The 21,688-nt window shown below is 45.0% G+C and overlaps 1 protein-coding gene across 1 annotated transcript; it reads left to right on the top strand.

The window, feature by feature from the left end:
* Positions 1–11,988: 11,988 nt before the first annotated feature.
* On the top strand, positions 11,989–21,454 carry LOC114435398 (NACHT, LRR and PYD domains-containing protein 12-like; the record flags this gene model as incomplete). Its single annotated transcript, XM_028405055.1, has 7 exons — positions 11,989–13,008; positions 13,647–13,774; positions 14,050–14,211; positions 14,304–14,477; positions 14,590–14,716; positions 18,540–19,042; positions 21,343–21,454. Coding segments are annotated over 7 exons (2,226 nt in total), but the record flags the coding sequence as incomplete, so codon positions are not given.
* Positions 21,455–21,688: the final 234 nt, after the last annotated feature.

Here is a 21,688-nt window from a genome sequence, read left to right as displayed (position 1 = left end):
GACTGCTGCTGTGTGACTGTAGAAGAGCTGCCACAGTCTGCAGCTCCTCTCTGTTCTTCACACACTGAACTGCTGCTTTGTTTCTATTGACCCACAGTTCTGTTCAGACTGGTGACAGTTTATTGTGTGTCACATGTTCACAGCCAGGATGCTGCTCTGTCTTCAGGCTCCTCCCTGACTGCACCTATGATCTGAGCTCATTGCTGGCAGCAGCAGATGTTTGGGGGTCTCTCATGGAGGTTCAGTGCTCTGATGATCCTGAAGAACTCTTCCACTGTGAGTCTGTGCCTGCTGCTGTTTGTGTGTCTTCCTACAGATTGTGTGTCTGCGTTTGTGTCGATGTTCACATGCTGATGGATTTGAAGTCTGTGTCTGTGTTGGTGCTTTATGTTTGTTTCTGTTTTTAAAGGTCTTTGAGGCGTGGGAGGAAGATGGAGACGGGCCCCAGCTAGAGTCAAACCATGAACCTTCTTCTTTCAGGCGGCAGTGCTAACCACTGTGCAGCCTTGTTATTGCATGTTGTGATTAAATATGATAATCATATTATCAACAGTAATTGATTCTGACATGAAGTGTACTAAATGTAAACACATCTATGAAACATGTGTTCATTTCTGATCAAAGTGCAGCGATTGATCCTCAGAGAGATGATCAGAGGAAGAGGAGGTCTGCACATCGCTCATATAAAACCTTCACAGGGTCTGAGAGCAACCAACAGATCATGTTGCTGTGAGACAGGTCTGTGTGGACCGGACTGTCCCATGTGATGGTGATGCTGTCGTCCTCCTCTGCCTGATAGACGGTCGGAGCTGCTCTGACAGCAGACGTCCCTGTGAAGGACAGAGACAGACAGTGAGTAGAGACACAGCTTCCTTTTGCTGCAGATTCAGTGTGTGACCCTGACAGACAGAGGTCAGGCTGAACAGCAGCAGGGTCTGGATCATCCTGTCCCCGTCTTTGTGTTGGGGGTCTGTCAGCTCTCCTCAGGATCCAGAAGCTGCTCTCCAAGTCCTTGAAAGTGAACAAAGCCTTCAGGATGCTGGTTTTCTGCTGGGCAGCTTTCTGGGTTCATGACAGTTAGACAGAGACCCGAAGAGGAGCAGCATCTTCATCAGATCAGCCACAGCCAACACAAACTCTTCATACTGCACAACCTCAGTGAGTGAGTGCACTTTCTAAGCTCAGTGTTGTTTTTGTTTCATTGTCTTTTTTCTAATTCACTCTGATGTAAAATGTGTCAACGCTGTTCAGTTCTAGCTGTAGTGATCAATCATGACCAGCAGGGGGAGCTGCTCACATCAAAACAAAGACAGTTACAGTTTTTTTCTGATGGCTTGATGATAAACAGTTAACACAAACCATCATATTACTAAGCACACAATGTGCCAACTACACACTGATGGTATTAACTGAAAACACATCTGGCTTTTGCTTTCTCTGTGCACCAGGTCTGTCCATTTGAGGTCAAACCTTTGTCATAAATAGTTCTATAAACACAGGGATTCAAATTTCAAGTATGAATGTTTATTCACACACATCAAAACAAACACAAGAAAACATACAATTTCACTGAAAGAGAGAGAAAATCAGTCTCATTGTCTCTCTGGGTCCAGACACAGAATTTCATCAACGTCTCATGCAATGTCTTCTAGTCCAAGGCACCAGGGAACATGTCTCCTGGAGTGCCGTATCCAGGCCTGACATGATGCCTGGTCCATATCCTCGCATGCCTCCTTCCAGATGCTGGATGTCTAGTAATTCTGTGGAGTAACAGTTTCAGTTTTACATGTACAGTATTGTTGTTTTTCTCATTAGAGTATGGTACACCTACAAAACTTAGAGTGAGGGAACTGTACTAACCCATTCTCATCAATATGTCCTTATGATGCTTGCTACAGGGTCATTCCATGGTTGATCACATGATCCACTACTGTAGCTCTGATGACATCAGTAATTCTATTTCTTCTTCCTCGTTCCTCTTCACCTCCTCGTCTTTGTCCTACATATTTGTGGTTTGATTTGTTGACAGTGCTGCAGCTTTGTGTGACTGTATCTGTGCAGAGTGTGTCAGTCAGTGATGTCACTGGGCTGTAAAGACACACAAAGCTCTGTCCTGCATTGAAACTGGCACACAGACACACACACACACTAGCAGCAGCTGGTCCTGTCTTCCAGCCTGGGATGCTCTGACTGTCAGCAGTGCTCTGAAGGACTCTCACTCTCTCAGTGTGTTTAAGGAGCTTTTCCTTCTCCAGAGGTTGCTTCAGGTTGTAGAGCTGCTCTGTTTGTGCTCTGGTTGTTGGCTGTGATGTGTGTTATTGTGAATGTGAGCAGAAACAGTGATGGAGTCACATTGAACAGTGATGTCAGACACACACAGCCACACACCTTCATCCACAGCATGAGCAGCAATGCTGTGGAACTGGTCTGGTTGGACAGAGTCCCTCTAAAAGGAACAGCTGAGTTGTTCTGTGTAGACGGTGATTCTGTCCTGCTGCAGGTTGTGTGTCTGTGATCAGAGTTCAGCTGCACAGAGACACAAGGTAAGAGCCAGTGTGTTGTTGTTGTGTTAGTGTGTGTGTGACTGTGTAGAAGTGTAAAAACAAGGTGTGTGTACAGAATGAGTTTAGCAGCTCAAACACATGTTGATGGATTTGACCTTTAGTGTTTGTGAGTCTGAACTGTTTCTGTCTCCTTGAAGAGGATCTGACCAGTCACAGCTTCATGCTGCTGTTATGTTGAAGCTGCTTCTTCTGCTCTCTGCTTCTCTCACAGACGTACAAACAAAATGGCTGCAGAGTTCCTGGAGTCATACAACAATAGTTTCACTTCCAGCAGCTGTGTGTGTGTGTGTTTGTTGTGTAACAGTGAAACAAAGTAAATCCAGTGAATGTTTCAGGCTTGATGTGAGCTGCTGTCTGAACATGAACATTTATGATGTTTACATTTATAAAATAGTTGTTATATTATATACTTGTGTTTAGCGCCACCTGCTGACAGAGGTGTGTGTGTGTGCAGCAGTGCAGACTGTAAAAGCTGACACAGAGTGTGACTGTGAGTTTCAGTCAGACTGTAGATTGATGTTGTTGTAGCCGTACTGACTGAACCTGATGACTCTTCACCTCTGTGTCCTCTCACAGAGAGAAGATGATCCTGCTGCTCCTCATCCTCACCTCCTCAGCAGCAGCACTTGAAGTGAAGGAGACACAGAGCTCCTATCAGGCAGAGGAGAACCACCACATCACACTGGAGTGGACGTTCCCCACAGACACTCAGACTAAGACTGAGGGGATTTATGTCCTCTGTGATCATATAACCAGACAGAAAGAATCAGTCCTGTATCTGGTCCATGCTGGTGTTGAGCTCTCAGATTCTGTGGATGAAGGTTTTTCAGGAAGAGTCCAGAGTGACACAGACGCCCTCAGAGAAGGACGAATCAGACTTCATCTGTCCAGACTCAGGACTGAAGACTCTGGTCTGTATGTGTGTGATGTGAGGACAGCTTCTGGTTCTGGTTCTTCCAGCTGTGAGCTCACAGTCTCTGGTGAGTAAGTTAAAGCTGCTGTCTGCTGAGAACTGTCTGATTTCTGTTCTTCTAACTGTAACATATAATATTCTGTACAGACAGACAGCATCAGGTTCAATTCAAACAGTCCACATGTTCATTTAAACATCAACAAGTCTCAACTCACATTTTTGTCCTTTACAGCAGCTGCTGCTCAGACACACACTGACAGACCAGCTCTGAGTCCACCAGCAGACCCAGGAGGATGGACAGGGGTCTCTAATGGACTGATTGGAGTTGTACTGGTTCTTAGTCTTATCTTGTTATATGTGACAGTTGTTGTCAATGTGGTTAAGATTTATGAGCGCATTAAAAACAGGAAGAGACCAAATCTGATGATGTCACAGAAAAAACCCTGCAGCATTAATGAGACTCTTCCAGATCACAGGGAATCATTAGACCCTCCTGTAAAGAGTCCTACAGTCAGCCTGCAGGCAGACTCTGCTCCTTCATCTTCATCATCGAGTGGTGTGCAGCCCTGTGTGTCTCATGTTGTGTGATTTATTTGTGTACTTTCAGAGAACATGGAGTCTGTCAGGATGTGTTTGTGTGTTTCTTCATGACTGGCTCCATGTTGTTGTCTTTGTGTTAAACTTCATTACTTGTATCCTCTCAGTGGTCCTCTGTGTTTCTGCTGTATTCACGTTGCACTTGTGTGTTTTCTCTGCATGGCTGTGACACACTGACAACACAACAGACACACTCGGCATGCAGCGCTCCGTCCTGCTCGGCTCTCTGCTCCAGCATGTTGCAGCTTGTTGTACTTGTTCCTGTCAGACAGCTGTACGTGCAGGTACAGTTATGTTGCCTCAGGTGCAAACATCCAGGACTTCATAACTGAACAGACATGGCTGCCAGATTCATGTGGGCAGTATTCACAGCAGCTTTCAGCCAATCAGATGAACCGGGCCGGGCATGTGCTGCTGATTCTGTCATGGTTTCAGCCAGGTTATTATTATTTTATTTTGTAGTTCATTTTCTGTTTGTATTAGTTCTAGTTTTACTAGTCACTTACACATCTTTTGCACTCTCACTGCATTGTGCCTTCATTTTGTGCCTTGTATTTTGTGTGTGCCTCATTGTAGGTACATTTTTTTACATTTATCTTTAGCTTTTAGTTATATGTTATATGTTGCGGAGTGAAGAGTAACGCAATTTGGATTCTCTGTATGTCCAGCACATATAGCAGATTTGACAATAAAGCTGACTTTGACTTAATAAATATAGGTTTATTACTGCTTTAGTATATAAATAAACACATGAACTAACACTAACAAACTAACCCCAGTGAACCAGGTGGAGCTGTGCAGTGTGCAGCAGCATGATCACAGAGGTCCTGTTTGAACGGGCAGTGAGGATGAGCTCTCTGAGTTGGGGCTCTGGGCTCTTGCCGCGGGACTTGTTCTTCTCCACATCGTATCCTCCGGCAGCCAGAGCCTTCTGGAGGGCGGCTGCAGACACGCCGCTCCGCTCCTTGGAACAGCTTTCACGATGAGCTCGCTGACGCTGGGGCCGGACTTCAGACTATCAGAGCTCCATCAGAAGCTGTTTTCCAGCTGAGCCGCATGTTGCTTCAGAGACTCAGAGGACAAACCGACATCTGCTGACGTCACTTTGTCCCAGAGTCCGGCTGTTGCAGCAGCATCAGACCCTGATGATGGTGCAGACAGACTTCTATCAGAGCTGCTCGCTGCTTCTCTCGCTGAGCAGGTTGAATAAAGTCCATCACTGTTCTGTTTGTGTCACAGCTGTTGTCATGTAAACAGACACAGACAGAGCAACAACAGGGAGGCTGCTGTACATGGAGCAGCAGACCGTTAATGAGCAGATCACTGCTGAATAACAGAAGCTCTAGTTCAGCTCCACACTTCAGAGCTGCAGCCTCAGCACTCTGTTGTTTCATCATGTGACTGTTTACAGTCATGATAACCTGCGGCCGCTTTCTGACGTCATGTGATCGTTGTTCCTTCCTGCAGCGTCACACCACAGGGGACTCAACAAAGTGTGCACAGTGACAGAGAGCTGTGCGTAATGACGCACATGAGCCAACAGCGGTAACTTTACCGACATAAAAAGTGAGTGATCTGTGGGCAAAGGGCTCTGTGCACCTTCACTTCATAGAAACGAGGCTCACGCAGTCTTTGTATGTTCTGATATGAATGTACTGAAACATGGAGGAAGTGTGAAGCCTGGACCCACTGATCTGAACATCTTACTGAAGAGTTTCAGAGGGTGAAACAACAACTTGGCCCCCTGCTGTCATCCAAACACATCCAGACAGATGACCTGAGAGGTCTGTTGTCCCGGTCAGGGAATGTTTTTATTAGGACTGAAGTTCGTCACTCAGCTGGTTAGAGCGTGGCGCTAAGAACTCCAAGGTCGCCGGTTCGATCCCCGTACAGGCCGATCTCTTTCACTGTTGGTTGTTGAACATGCCCGTTTCAATGACTGTTTGCTGGTTGATACACAACAGCGACAGATTTTAACACATTGTTATTATTTTGTCGCAGTTCTTAAAGTTAAAGCTGATAAACTTGAACCAGATGTGATTTTAAAGGCGTGGCTTAAAATGTTTTCATGTTTTAAATCACGTGTCCTGGTTTAAAGGCGTGGCTTCTGTGGACTTACTTTCGTTTTTGAGCTCCTGTCAGACAGACTGCAGCAGAACCAGCAGCTCCACACATGAAGGTGGAAACTTCTGGAAGTCAGGACTGATTCAGCAGGTGAGTCTGTCGATATCTGATCAATCATCAGTGTGATCACCTCATTGATCTTTACTGCCTGTAACTGATGGATCTTTATTGTAGTAAGTCCCTGAAACGCGGAACAAACAACAAGCGTCTCTGTTGATCGTTCTCTCTGTAAAGTTCAGCAGCTTCATTTGCTCTGAAACTCAGATCGACTCGTTCAAAGCTTCAAGCGGAGAAAAGGTCGCTTTATTCTGACTTTATCAGATCAGTCTGTTTCCGGTTTAACACGCCTGTGCTGCGCAACAGCCGCGCGCCACGTTACGTAAGTTTGGTTGGTTTACTGTTCATGGTGCGTTCAGGTGCATCTGGTTTAATTGAGTTCAGATGATTCTTATTACTAAAACTAAAACATTTAAATGCATCAATTTGTCATGTTTTATTTTTCATGAATCCATATTGATGATTGAAACTCATCAGAAGAAACATTTTCTCTTCAAGGGTTCATAAATATGTGAATCTAATATTTGCCATGAGGAGAAGTGTGTCAGTCCTCAGAGCTCAGACAGTAGCTGCTCATGTGTTTGTCCTTTCTATAGAAAACAGTCCACAGACTGTTACAGAGGAAGGTCTCAGTGTTTCACTCAGTCTGTTCACACTGTGACAGAAACACACATGAACACATGTTCATTTATTCACATGTTCACACATGGAGAGAAGTGACAGAACTCTGAAGCAAACACTGAATGTGTGTGTGCACTGTTCCACTTACAGCATGTGACCTCAATAATAACAGCATCAGAGATGTTGGTGTGTTTACAGACTCACCAAAATAAAAGCCTGAGAGCAAAACCTGGTCTGAGGCTCTGATACTAAGCTAACAGCATGATTAGCCTGTTAGCATCTACATGAAGCATGAATAACAACATGCTGACTGTGTGTTTCTGTGTCATGTTGCTGTGTTTGTGTGAAGGTGTGAGCTCTGCTATGAGTCAGTGTGAGGACAGAGAGGAGGTTGTGTTTTTATTTTTGAAATGATTTATTTATAATTGTGTTCTCATCTTCAGTGTTGTTTTGTGTGTTTGTGTTCACTGAGCTGCTGATGATCACAGTTTTGTATCAAGTTCCCTGTGTTATGGTTTAGATGTTTAGTTATGGTTTATTACAGACTGCAGCATGAAGGTGGAAACTTCTGGAAGTCAGGACTGATTCAGCAGGTGAGTCTGTCGATATCTGATCAATCATCAGTGTGATCGCCTCATTGATCTTTACTGCCTGTAACTGATGATTTTTTTATTGAACGTCAGTTCTCTATAGAACTGTTCCCTTGAATGTTTTCCCACTGCAAGCTAATCTGACATGGTGTCACTTCATCTCATACATACTGCTGCTGCTGATGTCCTCTGACTTTTCCAGGAAGCTGTGATGACGTCAAAGGACCTTCTGAACATTCTGGACGATCTGACAGATGAAGAGTTCAAAAGGTTCAACTGGTTTCTGCAGCAGCCCGGCTGCCTAGAGGGCCACGCACCCATCAAAACATGCCACCTGCAAAAGGAACACAGGCTGGAAACAGTGACTGTGATGGAGCAGACATATGGAATTCCTAATGCAGTGCAGGTCACCTGGAACATTTTAGGGGAGATCCCCAGGAAGGACCTGCAGCAGACATTGGATGACATCAGGAACACTAACCCTGGACCTTCAACTCAGACTTTGTCTTCTCCTCATGCTGAAGGTGAGAAGCTGCATTCTCTGTTACGTTCTCTGTACGACAGCATATTAGGGCCATTTTAAGAAAAAGAAATACTGACCTGGAAAGGGGGGGGGCGCTAATCTTCTGAGATTAAAGTAGCAAATTTGTGAGGAAAAAACTCAGAAATTTATATCCGTTTTTCTTGGTCACGGAATCGTGTTGCGTTTCCAAGACGTCATCTTCATTGCATGCGTGCATATGGTTTATGTGTACATGTAAACTGTTTCAGGGCTTTAGTTCAGTTCCGGGTGTTATGAGAGTGGTATATGCCTTCTTAAGAGGATGGCAGTGAGTAGCCTACGTGTGTGTAGTGGGTGTATACTTTCTTCTGCGTTGTGTAATCAAAAACCAACTTCTTTCTTGGCTCGACAGGCCGTTTATTAGGGTCAGGCTGGACACAGAAATCTTGTATCCAGAGTTCTAACAAGCTCCACAGTGACACACTGAAAAATAAACCCAAAATTAGCATATAGCGCTGTACTACGAGACAGCACTGCTACTGCATTTAAGCTAGCAGCTAGCAGCTTGTCAAACGGACTGCTTAATTTACAACGCTTAGCAACCAACATTAAAAGGAAACTTATGGTTATTATTCCAACAACATATAACAATAGGAATGTGGACTTATGACAGCAAAACAACAAAGTAAATTGCTAATTTCTGCAGAGCTTATTAGACTCGGACTTACCACGCGAACAGCACATGTAAGACTGGTGACAAGGGTGGAGTATCCCTTGCCAACTCTGCAAGGGCCCTCTAGAGGGCGCCAAAACCCCACTGTCCCATGGAAAAACCATACAATCAACATAATACAGGGAAAATAATGGGATCAAAAGTAAATGAAGAAGTTATTACCTCCTTACATGTGTGTACCTGTGGCGGTGTGTGTATGTGAGTGTGCAGGATACAGGAGAGTGTATGTGTGTAGGAGTGGGAGAGAAGATGAGAGTTCTTAGCTTGAGAGAGGGGTGAGTTATTAACAAGAAGTATATGTACACCGTAAAGAATAAGAGAATAAAGCTGCCGCCCTGCAAGGACAGGAAAGTGCTCTGGTCTCCCTTTACTCCAGCTGTGTGTGACGGTGGGGCTTAACCACGAGCAACGTAGCTCGTCCTCTGTGCTTCCTGACTACGGTTGGGAGGTTGAAGCAGGAAAGGTTATCAACGGTGTTATCTTTCTCACAGCATTGCCACAGTAAAACTTGATGAGCTTTTCCACGGCGACCATGACAGCAAGCAACGTCTATCCAGATTTGCGACTTTATAGCCTAATGTCAGAGAATATCTGAGGTTTTCCCATACATTTGTGAGTTTTTTCTAGCAAATTTGCTACTTTTATCTTAGAATATTAGCCCCCCCCGCCTCTTCCGGGTCAGTATTTCTTTTTCTTACAATGGCCCTAATACAACGTCGTACTATCTCTACGTGGACAGAAAACTTCCTGTCCCACATGGGCTATTTTTTCATACAGTAGATTTTTGTCCTATAACTATCAGTGACATAACAAACCATCCTCCATTTTGATTGGACACATCAAACGAGCAGCAGTACAACCTCCATCCATCCATCCATCTTCTACCACTTATCCGGGGCCGGGTCGCAGGGGCAGCAGTCTAAGCAGGGACACCCAGACTTCCCTCTCACCAGACACTTCCTCCAGCTCTTCTGAGGGAATCCCGAGGCGTTCCCAGGCCAGCCGAGAGACATAGTCTCTCCACCGCATCCTGGGTCTTCCCCGGGGCCTCCTCCCAGTGGGACATGCCCGGAACTCCTCCCCAGGGAGGCGTCCAGGAGGCATCCGAACCAGATGCCCGAGCCACCTCAGCTGGCTCCTCTCGATGTGGAGCAGCAGCGGCTCTACTCCGAGCTCCTCTCGGGTGACTGAGCTTCTCACCCTATCTCTAAGGGAGCGCCCAGCCACCCTTCGAAGGAAACTCATTTCAGCCGCCTGCATTCGCGATCTCATTCTTTCGGTCACTACCCAAAGCTCATGGCCATAGGTGAGGGTAGGAACGTAGATTGACCGGTAAATCGAGAGCTTCGCCTTCCGGCTCAGCTCCTTCTTCACCACAACAGACCGGTACAGCGACCGCATTACTGCGGAAGCTGCACCGATCCGTCTGTCAATCTCCCGCTCCATTTTTCCCTCACTCGTGAACGAGACCCCGAGATAGACAAACTCCTCCACTTGGGGCAGGAGCTCTCCTCCCACCCAGAGAGGACAAACTACCTTTTTCCGGTCGAGAACCATGGCCTCAGACTTGGAGGTGCTGATTCTCATTCCAGCCGCTTCACACTCGGCTGCAAACCGTCCCAGTGCACACTGGAGGTCCCGGCTCGATGAAGTCAACAGGACAACATCATCCGCAAAAAGCAGAGATGAAATCCTATGGTTCCCGAACCAGATCCTCTCCGGTCCCTCGCTGCGCCTAGAAATTCTGTCCATAAAAATTATGAACAGAACCGGTGACAAAGGGCAGCCCTGCCGGAGTCCAACATGCACTGGGAACAGGTCTGACTTACTGCCGGCAATGCGAACCAAACTCCTGCTCCGGTCATACAGGGACCTAACAGCCCTCAGCTGAGGGCCACGGACCCCATGCTCCCAGAGCACCTCCCACAAGATGCCGCGAGGGACACGGTTGAACGCCTTCTCCAAGTCCACAAAACACATGTGGACTGGTTGGGCGAACTCCCATGAACCCTCCAGCACCCTGCGGACAACCTGCACAGAGATAAAGTTTTGCTGGTTTTCACCTCAGGTTTGTTTTTATAATTCCAAACATGTGTTCCAAACTTTCAGGTCTGTGTTGCTGATTCCATGCTTGCACTGCAGGGGGCACTAAGCTGTAATGAAAGGAAGAGTGAGACTGAGGAACCTGATTCACACTGATAAGATGTTCTGATTGTAGCTTTTACTGTTTCTCATGAGAACACAGCTCTGGCTCAGATGGGTGTGGAACAGTGGCACTTTTGTGTCGGCCATGTTGTTTCACCTGCAGCAGAGACGTGTTTTGGACAATGATGGATCTGTATTGCTTTGTAGGAACAGACTGGGCTGCCTCTAAAAGTTAATGCTCAATGTCTGTATGTGTACACACACTAACCTACTCACTGTCTTTGACAGATGGGATGGTTCCAGTACCGGAGCCACGCCACATCACATATTACCAACAGAAACTCCAATCCCACTTCCAGGACAGGTTTCTGTGTGCACAAGAAGGCTGGGCAGAAGATGAAGAGTGTCTGGTTGATATCTACACAGAGCTATACATCACAGCTGGCCGTGACATACACATCAACACACAGCATGAGGTCCAACAGATCCAGAAAGCCTGGAGGCCCAGAGACACTGAGACATCTGTCAAACCCAGAGACATGTTCCAACATCCTTCTGGAAAAAAAAGACCTGTAAAAACAGTGCTTACCAACGGAGTCGCAGGAATTGGAAAGACCTTCCTGGTGCAAAAGTTTATTCTAGACTGGGCTGAGGGAACAGCCAATCAAGATGTGCATCTCATTTTCCCCTTCTCCTTCCGTCAGCTGAATCCACTGATGGGAAAACAGTTCAGTTTGGCAAACCTCATTTATGAATGTATCCCAGAGGCTAAGGGCATCAAAGAGGAGGCCCTTCATTACATCTTTACTGCTCTGCAGTCATCAGGAAACCGCAACTACGACAGGAGTGAGTTCAAGCTTCTCTTTGTGTTTGACGGACTGGATGAGAGCCGCCTTCATCTGGACCTTCATGTTGACGATTGTCACTCTGTTGATGTAACTAAGTCCACCACCACTGATATCTTGGTGAAAAACCTCATCAATGGAAAACTGCTGAGCTCCGCTCGCATATGGATAACCACACGGCCAGCAGCAGCCAAACAGATCAAGTGTGTGGACGTGGTGACAGAGGTCAGAGGGTTCACTGACCCACAAAAGGAGGAGTACTTCAGGATGAGGTTCAGAGAGGAGGAGCAGGCCAGCAGGATCATCTCCCACATCAAGACATCACGAAGCCTCCACATTATGTGCCACATCCCAGTCTTCTGCTGGATCACTGCTACAGTTCTGGAGGACATGTTGGAAACCAGAGAGGGAGGAGAGCTGCCCAAGACCCTGACTGAGATGTACGCAGAGTTTCTGATGTTTCAGGTAAATCAGACCAAAGAGAAATATGGACCAGAGTCCAGTCAGTGCATTTTTTCACTAGGAAAACTGGCTCTTCAGCAGCTGGAAAAGGGCAACATAATCTTCTATAAGAAGGATCTGAAAGAGTGTGGCATCGATTTCAGTAAAGCCTCAGTGTACTCAGGAGTGTTCACAGAGATCTTCAAGGAAGAGCGAAGAAGGAAACAGAAAGACACGACATTCTGCTTTGTTCACCTGAGCATTCAGGAGTTTCTGGCTGCTTTCCACCTCATACACTGTTTCGTCAAAGGGGACACTGAGGAGCTGCTAGACTTCCTGAGGGGTGACGACGGCGATAACAACAGCGATAACAACAGCGATGACGACAGCGACAACGGCGGTGACGAAGACGGCGACGAGTTATCTCTGGATGACATCCTGGACAGAGTCATGGAGAAATCTCTGCACAGTGAAACTGGCCACCTGGACCTGATGGTTCGCTTCCTTCATGGCCTCTCTCTGCAGTCAAACCAGAGACTCTTAGAAGACCTGCTGGGTGAGACAGAAAACTATTCAGAGGCCATCCAGAGAGCCATCGACAACCTGAAACAGAAAAGCACTGATACAGTGTCTCCTGACAGAATCATCAACATCTTCCACTGTCTGATGGAGATGAATGACCTCTCAGTCCATCAGGAGATCCAAGAGTTCCTGCAGTCAGAGAATAGGTCAGAGAAGGAACTCTCTGAGATCCACTGCTCAGCTCTGGCCTACATGCTGCAGATGTCAGAGGAGGTTCTTGATGAGCTAGACCTGATGAAGTACAACACAACAACAGAAGGACGATTGAGACTGCTTCCAGCTGTGAGGAACTGCAGAAAGTTCAGGTGAGTCCAGATGTGACCAATCAGTGTAGATTATTGGTTTAGTTCTTAGACACATTCACACTGTATGTTTCTCTCTAACAGAGCTCCTTGTGTTCATTGACACATCACATCAGCTGTGTTTTTGTCTCAGATGTTCTTCTACTGTAAAAAAAACATTGTTTTTTATGTTTCTGTTTGAAGCTGTTAAATGAATGGACAATAAATGTGTCTTTATTTGTAGTTAAAACAGCTGTATGTGGCCAAAGTGCTGCACAAACAACATAAATACAAAGACTGCAAAAACTGCAGCACAACATCATGGTATGCAAACATGCAGACACATACACAAACAGTTCAATCAGGATGTCACACAACACAGAATAACTCTTGAAAGTCTCTGAATGAAAGAGAAGAATTTATCTTTGTCAGCAATATCAGCTGAAAGAACCTACAACAGAGAAATAAAGTGAAATACACTGTCAAAATGAGGTGATGAGAATGATCAGAGTTTTTGTTACATGTCAAACAGTCAGATCAAATGAGATCACTGCTACTACTTAAAGTGTCCCTTTCATAATGTTCTGATATTTCTGTCATCACAGACTTTCTGACTGTAACCTCTCAGAGACTCACTGGGAAGTTGTGGCCTCAGCTCTGAAGTCCGACCCCTCCCATCTGACAGAGCTCGATATGAACGGGAACAAACTGCAGGATTCAGGACTGAAGCAGCTATGTGCTGGACTGGACAGTCCTCACTGCATACTGCAGGTTCTTAGGTCAGTTAATGTTATTATTAGGCTGAGGTCCAGTTTTTAAATCATCTGTCAGGACTGACACACAGAAAAGGACCACAGACATGTGTATCTTCAGTCACTGTTGCTTTGATGACAAATCAGATCTAATCATATGTTCAAATGTTGCTCAGTAATTCAATGAATAATTATTTTCTTCCATCCCAGTAACAGTAATCTGTATGTTTTAATGTTATTCCATATTATTAAATTATCAGTGGTATCAATGGCTCTATCAATGTCTTGTATTGTCTTATTAGGTTGTGTGGCTGTGGTTTGTCAGAGACCAGCTGTCTACCTCTGGGCTCAGCTCTGAAGGCTAACCCCTCCCAGCTGAGATATCTGGACCTCAGTGAGAACAATCTGCAGGATGTGGAGCACCTAGGTGGTTTTCTGGAGAGGTGTAGCCTGCAGACTCTGAGGTCAGTCTCAATATTTTTATCTACACTGCTCTACCTTTTACAATTAATATCAAAATCAGTAGTGTTAAATGTGCACATTTCATTTCATTCAGACTGAGCAGCTGTAACCTCTCAGAGAGAAGCTGTGAAGCTCTGTCCTCAGTCCTCAGCTCCCAGTCCTCTAGTCTGAGAGAGCTGGATCTGAATAACAATGACCTGCAGGATTCAGGAGTGAAGCAGCTGTCTCGTAGACTGGAGACTCCAGACTGCAGACTGAAGACTCTCAGGTCAGGATACAGCTTTTTGATCATCAGTTAAATTCTGCTTCATGTTCATGTTGAAGATCTGTTGGATTTCCCTTCTTTCTTCTTGAGTTCATGACCTGTTTTGTACCTCCAGTCTGTCAGGCTGTCTGATCACACAGGAGGGCTGTGCTTCTCTGGCCTCGGCTCTGACCTCCAACCCCTCCTATCTGAGAGAGCTGGACCTGAGCTACAATCATCCAGGAGACTCAGGAGTGAAGCTGCTGTCTGCTTTGCTCAACAGTCCAGATTGTAGTCTGGACACTCTCAGGTACACAGAGACCACAGAGCATGAGTCCTCCTCAGTCTGTCAGTTTAGCTCATATATCCACAGCTGTTGATGGATGGATTGAAACTGCAGAGAAGAAATAATCACTGATCCCTGATGTTCATCTTCCTCCATCATTAAGTGTCCATCATGTTAACTTCACTTTTCTTTATACACGTTCTTCATATCAAAATACATACAGACTGATTTTCAGTCACACTTAGTGCAGATCAAATACTAAATGATGCCCTACTTATTAATGTCCTCAGCTGTAAGAACCACTGAATTATTTCCACAAACAAATGTTTCTGAAACAATCCATATGTGAAGCTTCAGAGGAGACAACAACACAATGGTAGAAGGAGGAGTTACTTCAGTCAGAGACAGAGAGCAGGGAGACACTACAATATTATCACTGTAAAAACTACACACAGACATGAGTGAATGTATTTATTTGAAGTGTGTCAGGAAGTCTTCCATCCATGACACATGTGAACCAGGCCTGTGTTTGCATATAGAGTGAAAGCAACAAACAGTCAGAGACAGTGTGGCTTGTTTGCTGCTTTGGATAAATGCACAATGCTGAGATCAAACCTACACTGTTGCTGCATGAAGAGGATTTTACAGTAAAGCACTGACAGAGAGCAATATTTCACAGAATGGAGGACATGAATAAACACAGAGCAGATCAGGAGAGACTCTTCTGGAGTCGACACAGATGAGTTTCAGTCTGTTTGTGTGTCTCTGACAAACTGAGGAACTCTGCTTCATGTTGATCAGCAGTTTGGACTCATGTTGGTTAGAAAATCATTCTGACTGTGTTTCTTCCTGCAGGGTGGAGCATGGTGGAGAGCAGTGGTTAAAACCTGGGCTGAGGAAGTGTAAGTTTGACTCGGTCTTTCCTCATGTTATTGTGCATGAGTCAGTGTTCTATCAGTCCATCAGAGCTGTTGTAGCGCAGCCTCGGCGGTTGGATTTCTTTGGTGTTTACTGGAGTTTATTACTCCCCAGCAGGAGTTTTAGGTTCCAGCTTTGTCATTGGTTTTCCCTTTTTCTCTTGTTAGGGAGCTTTAGTGTGTTGTAGTGTCTCTGTGTTTGTTTGGGGCACTGCTCAGCTCTGAGTTCATGAACTGCAGCCTAACACTGAAACCAGCCTGTGTAGCTGCCGATCTGAGAGTGGGGACGAGTGGGGAGGTGCAGACATGCTGTGTGTGGGTTTCCCCTCAGCCTGGGACATAACAGAGACAACCAAAGCAGACAAAAGACAAAATCCAATGAGAGACCAAAAAGGGTTGAAAAGGTCCAAACACAGGAATAAACAGCTCCACAGTCCAAAAGCAGGCAGGACTCAGACACAAAGAATCTCATCCAAAGGGTCAGACTGGACTGATGGACTGAAGAGTGAAGACACTGAGACACTGAGCTGTGAGCAGCATTATTAGGGTTAGGGTTAGGGCGATAAACGCCAATGTTTAAGAAAACGAGTTACCACCAAAATAAGTTTCACACGGGGTCTCTGTTTAAAGTTTTTAATCAATTAGTAACAAAACACGTTATCCGCCATGTTTCCCTGCACCGCTTCTTCCCTTTTTTCCCAATCTGCTACAAACTCCCTGATTTTCAGCACAATGCAGCATTTCCATTCAACCAATCACAGGCCAGCTTTCCAACTGTCATGGCGGAGCCCTGTCAGTAGATAGAAAGTATGTCCAGTCGTCTTTTAAATGAGTGTTTTAGCTGTGTGAAATGAATAACTTTGACAGTATCCATGAGGCAGTCCTCGTTTCTTCCATGGGAAAAAAGTGGAAGCCTTCCATACAGAATCCCGAAACTCAGCTGGAGGGAAAATACCGGCCATTTCCTGTTCGCATACTAAAGAGAAAAACTTTTGTCATGTGGATCAACTGACAGCTGGCGAAATAATATTATTAGAAATACATATATAAATACATAAAATTAGTTTTTTGATGAAATGGATTTATAGCTTTTTGGGTGGAAAAAAGATTTGATTGTTTAATAAATGTTTAAAATCAAAATATAGATTTGAGTTTTGTGTTATTACAAACTCATGATGATATATTACAGTTTGAAACATAAACTAGAAGTTTTCATATAAACCCTTTTTGGGAAAGAAAACACTTTTTTCTGGATTTATAGCGTTTTGGAAGCAATCTCTTCGTTTGTTAGGCGGGACAGCCGAAACCAGTTAAACAAGCTTTTACTGACAGCTCTGAACAGACCACATTAACTTATCATTCATTTTAGTGCAGCCGCCACAACTTCCATTTCACAAAACCATTTTTTTAATCTTCATTTATTATATTTCCTTTTATTTTGCTTTTTTGCTTTGGTTTCATTCTGTAACACTGGACTTATTTTCTATGAAGGTTTGAACTCTGACAGTGTTTGAACAGGAGAGAAAGGAGTATAAAGTGTGTAGTGAGGGGGTCACAGCCTTAAAGCATCTAGAATAACTGTAAAAAATAAAGCCGATTACTTCACGGATTTCACCTTTTGCGGGTTATTTTCGGAACGTAACCCCCGCGATTAACGAGGGACCTCTGATGAGAAGGAAGAGACTGGGCTCTCAGCTGCAGTAAAGGGGGCAGGTCTGGCTCCAAAACAGGTTTCAATGTGCAAGATGTCTTGCCCTCACATTCTTCTTCCATTTCCACTTGTCCTGAAACTTCGGCCTTCGCTGTCAACCTTCCTTTTCTTACTCACACTTGCCATTTTAGAAATGGGCAATAGAAAAAACACAGATCACTGGCAAAACAGGGTGGTGAGAGTTTGACCATGTTTGCTGCCATCTTGTGGTGAAATGTTAAATATATATAATAATAATAATTTTTAAACGTGTGATTTCATCCTGTGGACAACAGTACTGGTGGCATATTATGACATTATTGATTTTATGACAGAGGCTTCGGCCCAGTGAACATATGAACTGGACTTTTGGTCTGTTCTACAGGAAAAACCCTAAATGATAATGCACCAACAATCCCAACCAAAGAAAGGAACATAAGGACAGAGGAATCAAACAGGAAAGAAAATAGAAATAACTATTGTATATATAACCTAGAAAATTTCACAATAAATTTTGAGTGGGCCAATGCTCGCTCGCCCACACTCTGCTGCCGGTCCGCCCCATTATATACCACCAAACCTCATTCCTGATCACCGGCATATGTGAAAGCATAAGTGGCTTGCCTGTCAAAACAAAAAGTGGCACAGACATGGGGACTCAATATGTCAGAGGTCTAATGTTTATCTACATTTTACATTTTAAATGAAGGTTCTGTGTGAAAACATGCCCAAACACCATGGCTTCAAACTTTTGACAGTGATTTGATGCCTGTGGGGAGGGTTGATCGCAGTTTTTCTGGATTTTTTCAAACACCATTTATCCGATCGCTACCAAACCTCAGAGGGTAGTAGTCCTGACGGAGCCGGTCGATTTGATGTATAATTTGTGGGGGTGGCTAGCGCTAGTTAGCTGTGTAATGAATTAGAGGCTTTTATTTTGAAAGTGTGTGTGTGTGTGTGTGTGTGTGTGTGTGTGTGTGTGTGTGTGTGTGTGTGTGTGTGTGTGTGTGTGTGTGTGTGTGTGTGTGTGTGTGTGTGCGCGCGCGTGCGTGCGTGCGTGCGTGCGATAAACTTTGTATGAATGAACAACACATCAGTCAGTAAAGACAGAATGAAGCCATCAGATGTGTCAGATGATAAACTGCAGCTGTGTCTTTTTCTCTCCATCAGATTTCTGTCAACTTGAAGTCGACACAAACTCAGTGCACACAAACCTCAAACTGTCTGACAACAACAGGAAGGTGACACATGTGGAGGAGGAGGAGGAGGAGGAGGAGCAGCCATATCCTGATCATCCAGACAGATTTGACAGGTACCATCAGCTGCTGTGTAGAAATGTTCTGACTGGTCGCTGTTACTGGGAGGTCGAGTGGAGAGGATTGGTTGAAATATCAGTGAGTTACAGAAGAATCAGGAGGAAAGGAGACAGTGATGACTGCGTGTTTGGAGGAAACAATCAGTCCTGGAGTCTGTTCTGCTCTGATCATGGTTACTCTGTCTGTCACAATAACAGAGGAACATCCATCTCCTCCTCCGTCTCTGACAGAGCAGCAGTGTATGTGGACTGTCCTGCTGGCACTCTGTCCTTCTACAGAGTCTCCTCTGACACACTGATCCACCTCCACACCTTCAGCACCACATTCACTCAGCCTCTACATGCTGGGTTCTTGTTGTTGTCTGGTTCCTCAGTGAGTCTGTGCTGTGTGTAGAAGCAGAGTGTGTGGAAGTGACAGCAGCTTCAACTTTGTGCTTTAAATGTTGATGATGTTTCACTTTCATTTGAATCACTGACTGTGATTTCAGGTCAGAACATGTTTTTGTCTTAGAAGCAGTGAAATGAAGAATGTGAAGCTGAATTTATGATCATGAACTTTGACATGTCCTCACAAATGAAACCCTTACATTAAGAAATGCATGATTCCATGTTGTTATGGCTCTGATATTAAAATGTAGTATTATAATAGGAGTTAATGGACCTAAGTGGAAAACACCATTTAAAACTGCTGCAATACAAACACTAATAACTCCAACTCAATATTTTGGATAAACTTTGACATGACAGATATAAAATAATGCCTGAGCCTCCCAACTTGTAAAATAACTTGTTTTGTGCATTTTTACATGAAATATTTGCATCATGCAGTCTAACTGGCATTTAAAGCGTTAAACTCCTCCAATGATGTTTGGTAGTTCTGAGCAGTCCTGCCGGCCGCTGCTCATTTGCATAAAACAGTTGGAGGCAGATATGAAGGATTTTACTGCTGCGTAAATATTGAAACTGGTTTTTGAACGTTGATCCAAAAAGTTCTGATCCCCACAGTGTGTGTGTGTGAACACTGTACACTGAAAACACATCATGTTAATCAAAGGGAAACAAACACAGATATTAAAAGTGTGAAAGATTCAGATTAAAATGATTGATCCCCATAGAGAATATATCTCTAACAGATTCACACACATCACAGTGTAAACATGCAGCTTCACACACACTGAAGCTTCATCTCTGTTGTGTCTCTGTGCTTGAAGGAGTCACACAGACACACTGTGCTGTGTCACTGTGTCCTCATATTGTTCCTCTGTTGTGTTACTGTCGATACAAACTGCTTCACACATGTTAACAAAAAGAATAAAAACCAACATGAACTGATGTGAGTGAGACATGAAAACACATCAGTCTGTCCAATGGCGCCACCTGCTGACAGAAACCTGTGATCAGCTGCTGTCTGGTTAAAGTGAGGCAGAATCTCCATCAGTCAACAGATGAAGATCTACATCTATATGAACACAGAGGTCATCTGGATCCATCACATCTGAACTTTACTATAATAAAAGTAAAGTCGCTGCTCGCTCACATACAAACAACTTCCTGGGTTGTTGTGTTACATTTTATTAAAGATAAGATAAGATAAGATAAGATAAGATAAGATAAAACTTTATTAATCCCGAAGGAAATTCTTGTGCCAGAGGTATCAAGTTACATTAAATGCAGTTAAGTACAGAGTATAAGAGTATAAGTGTCATTATAATCCAAAATCAGAGTACAGTACGCAGTATGAGCACAATATATGATACATGGATACAATATGGAGATGTAAGGTGCTAAGTAAACATAAACATAGACAAGTGGAGGGAATGACAGTGATGCCTGACATGATTATCCAGCTCTTCTCCCTACAGAAAGGGGAGGAGTTATACAGTCTGATGGCCACTGGCAGGAAGGACCTCCTGTGGCGTTCTGTGCTGCTCCTCGTAGTCTCAGTCTACCGCTGAATGTGCTCCTGTAGGACAGCAGTGTGTCGTGCAGGGGGTGAGACGTGTTGTTAAAAATACTGAGGAGTTTCCTCAGTATCCTCCTCTCCGTCACCTCCACCACAGACTCCAGCTCCACTCCCAGGACCGAACCAGCCTTCCTGATGAGCTTGTTGAGTCTGTTGGTGTCGGCCGTCTTCATCCTGCTGCCCCAGCACACTACAGCGTAGAAGATGACGCTGGAGACCACCGAGTGGTAAAACATCTGCAGCATGGTCTGGCAGACGTTAAAGGAGTCTCCTTAGGAGATACAGAGGACTCTGTCCCTTCTTGTATGCTGCCTCTGCGTTTGTGGACCAGTCCAGTTTGTGGTCAATGTGGACACCCAGGTATTTGTAGCTGTCCACAATGTCCACGTTGGTACCTTTGATGCTGACCGGGTCTGGGAGTGTCTGGTGCTTCCTGAAGTCCACCACCAGCTCTTTTGTCTTTGTGACATTCAGTTGCAGGTGGTTTTGTCCGCACCACTCCACAAAGCTGTCCACCACACTCATATACTCCGCCTCCTGACCTCTGCTGGTACAGCCCACAATGGCAGAGTCATCCGAGAACTTCTGCAGGTGGCAGGACTGTGAGCAGTGTCTGAAGTCCGATGTATAGAGTGTGAACAGGAATGGAGACAGTACTGTGCCCTGGGGGTCCTAACTTTAAGCCTGGTCCTGGCCTGAAGCTCTTTGCACCTCTGAGCACACAGCCACAGACTGAGGAGCTGCTCTCCATTCAGGATGAAGGCTGCCTCACATGGACCAATCAGAGGGAGGAGCTGGAGCCGTGTGGCCTGGAGCTCAGCCTGACATGAAGGTAGAAGAATCAGTCTTCTTCCACATGTAGTCAGTCGTACTCATGCCCACTCAGACCCTCGGGGCCTCTGCTGAGCCTCTAAAACCACAACCCGGCTGCTACCCAAGAGCCTGGATCCATCAGAGAGGAGCGGACATGGCTGAAACCGGGTCCAGGACCCAGTGAAACAGAGAGAGGGTCCACTGTAGGTCCTGCAGCTCCAGGGTTTAACACACAGAGAGTCTCTTCTTCT

This window comes from Parambassis ranga, chromosome 5 (genome assembly GCF_900634625.1).
Source record: "Parambassis ranga chromosome 5, fParRan2.1, whole genome shotgun sequence".
Taxonomy (NCBI): domain Eukaryota; kingdom Metazoa; phylum Chordata; class Actinopteri; family Ambassidae; genus Parambassis; species Parambassis ranga.
This window is presented reverse-complemented; position numbering and strand designations above follow the sequence as displayed.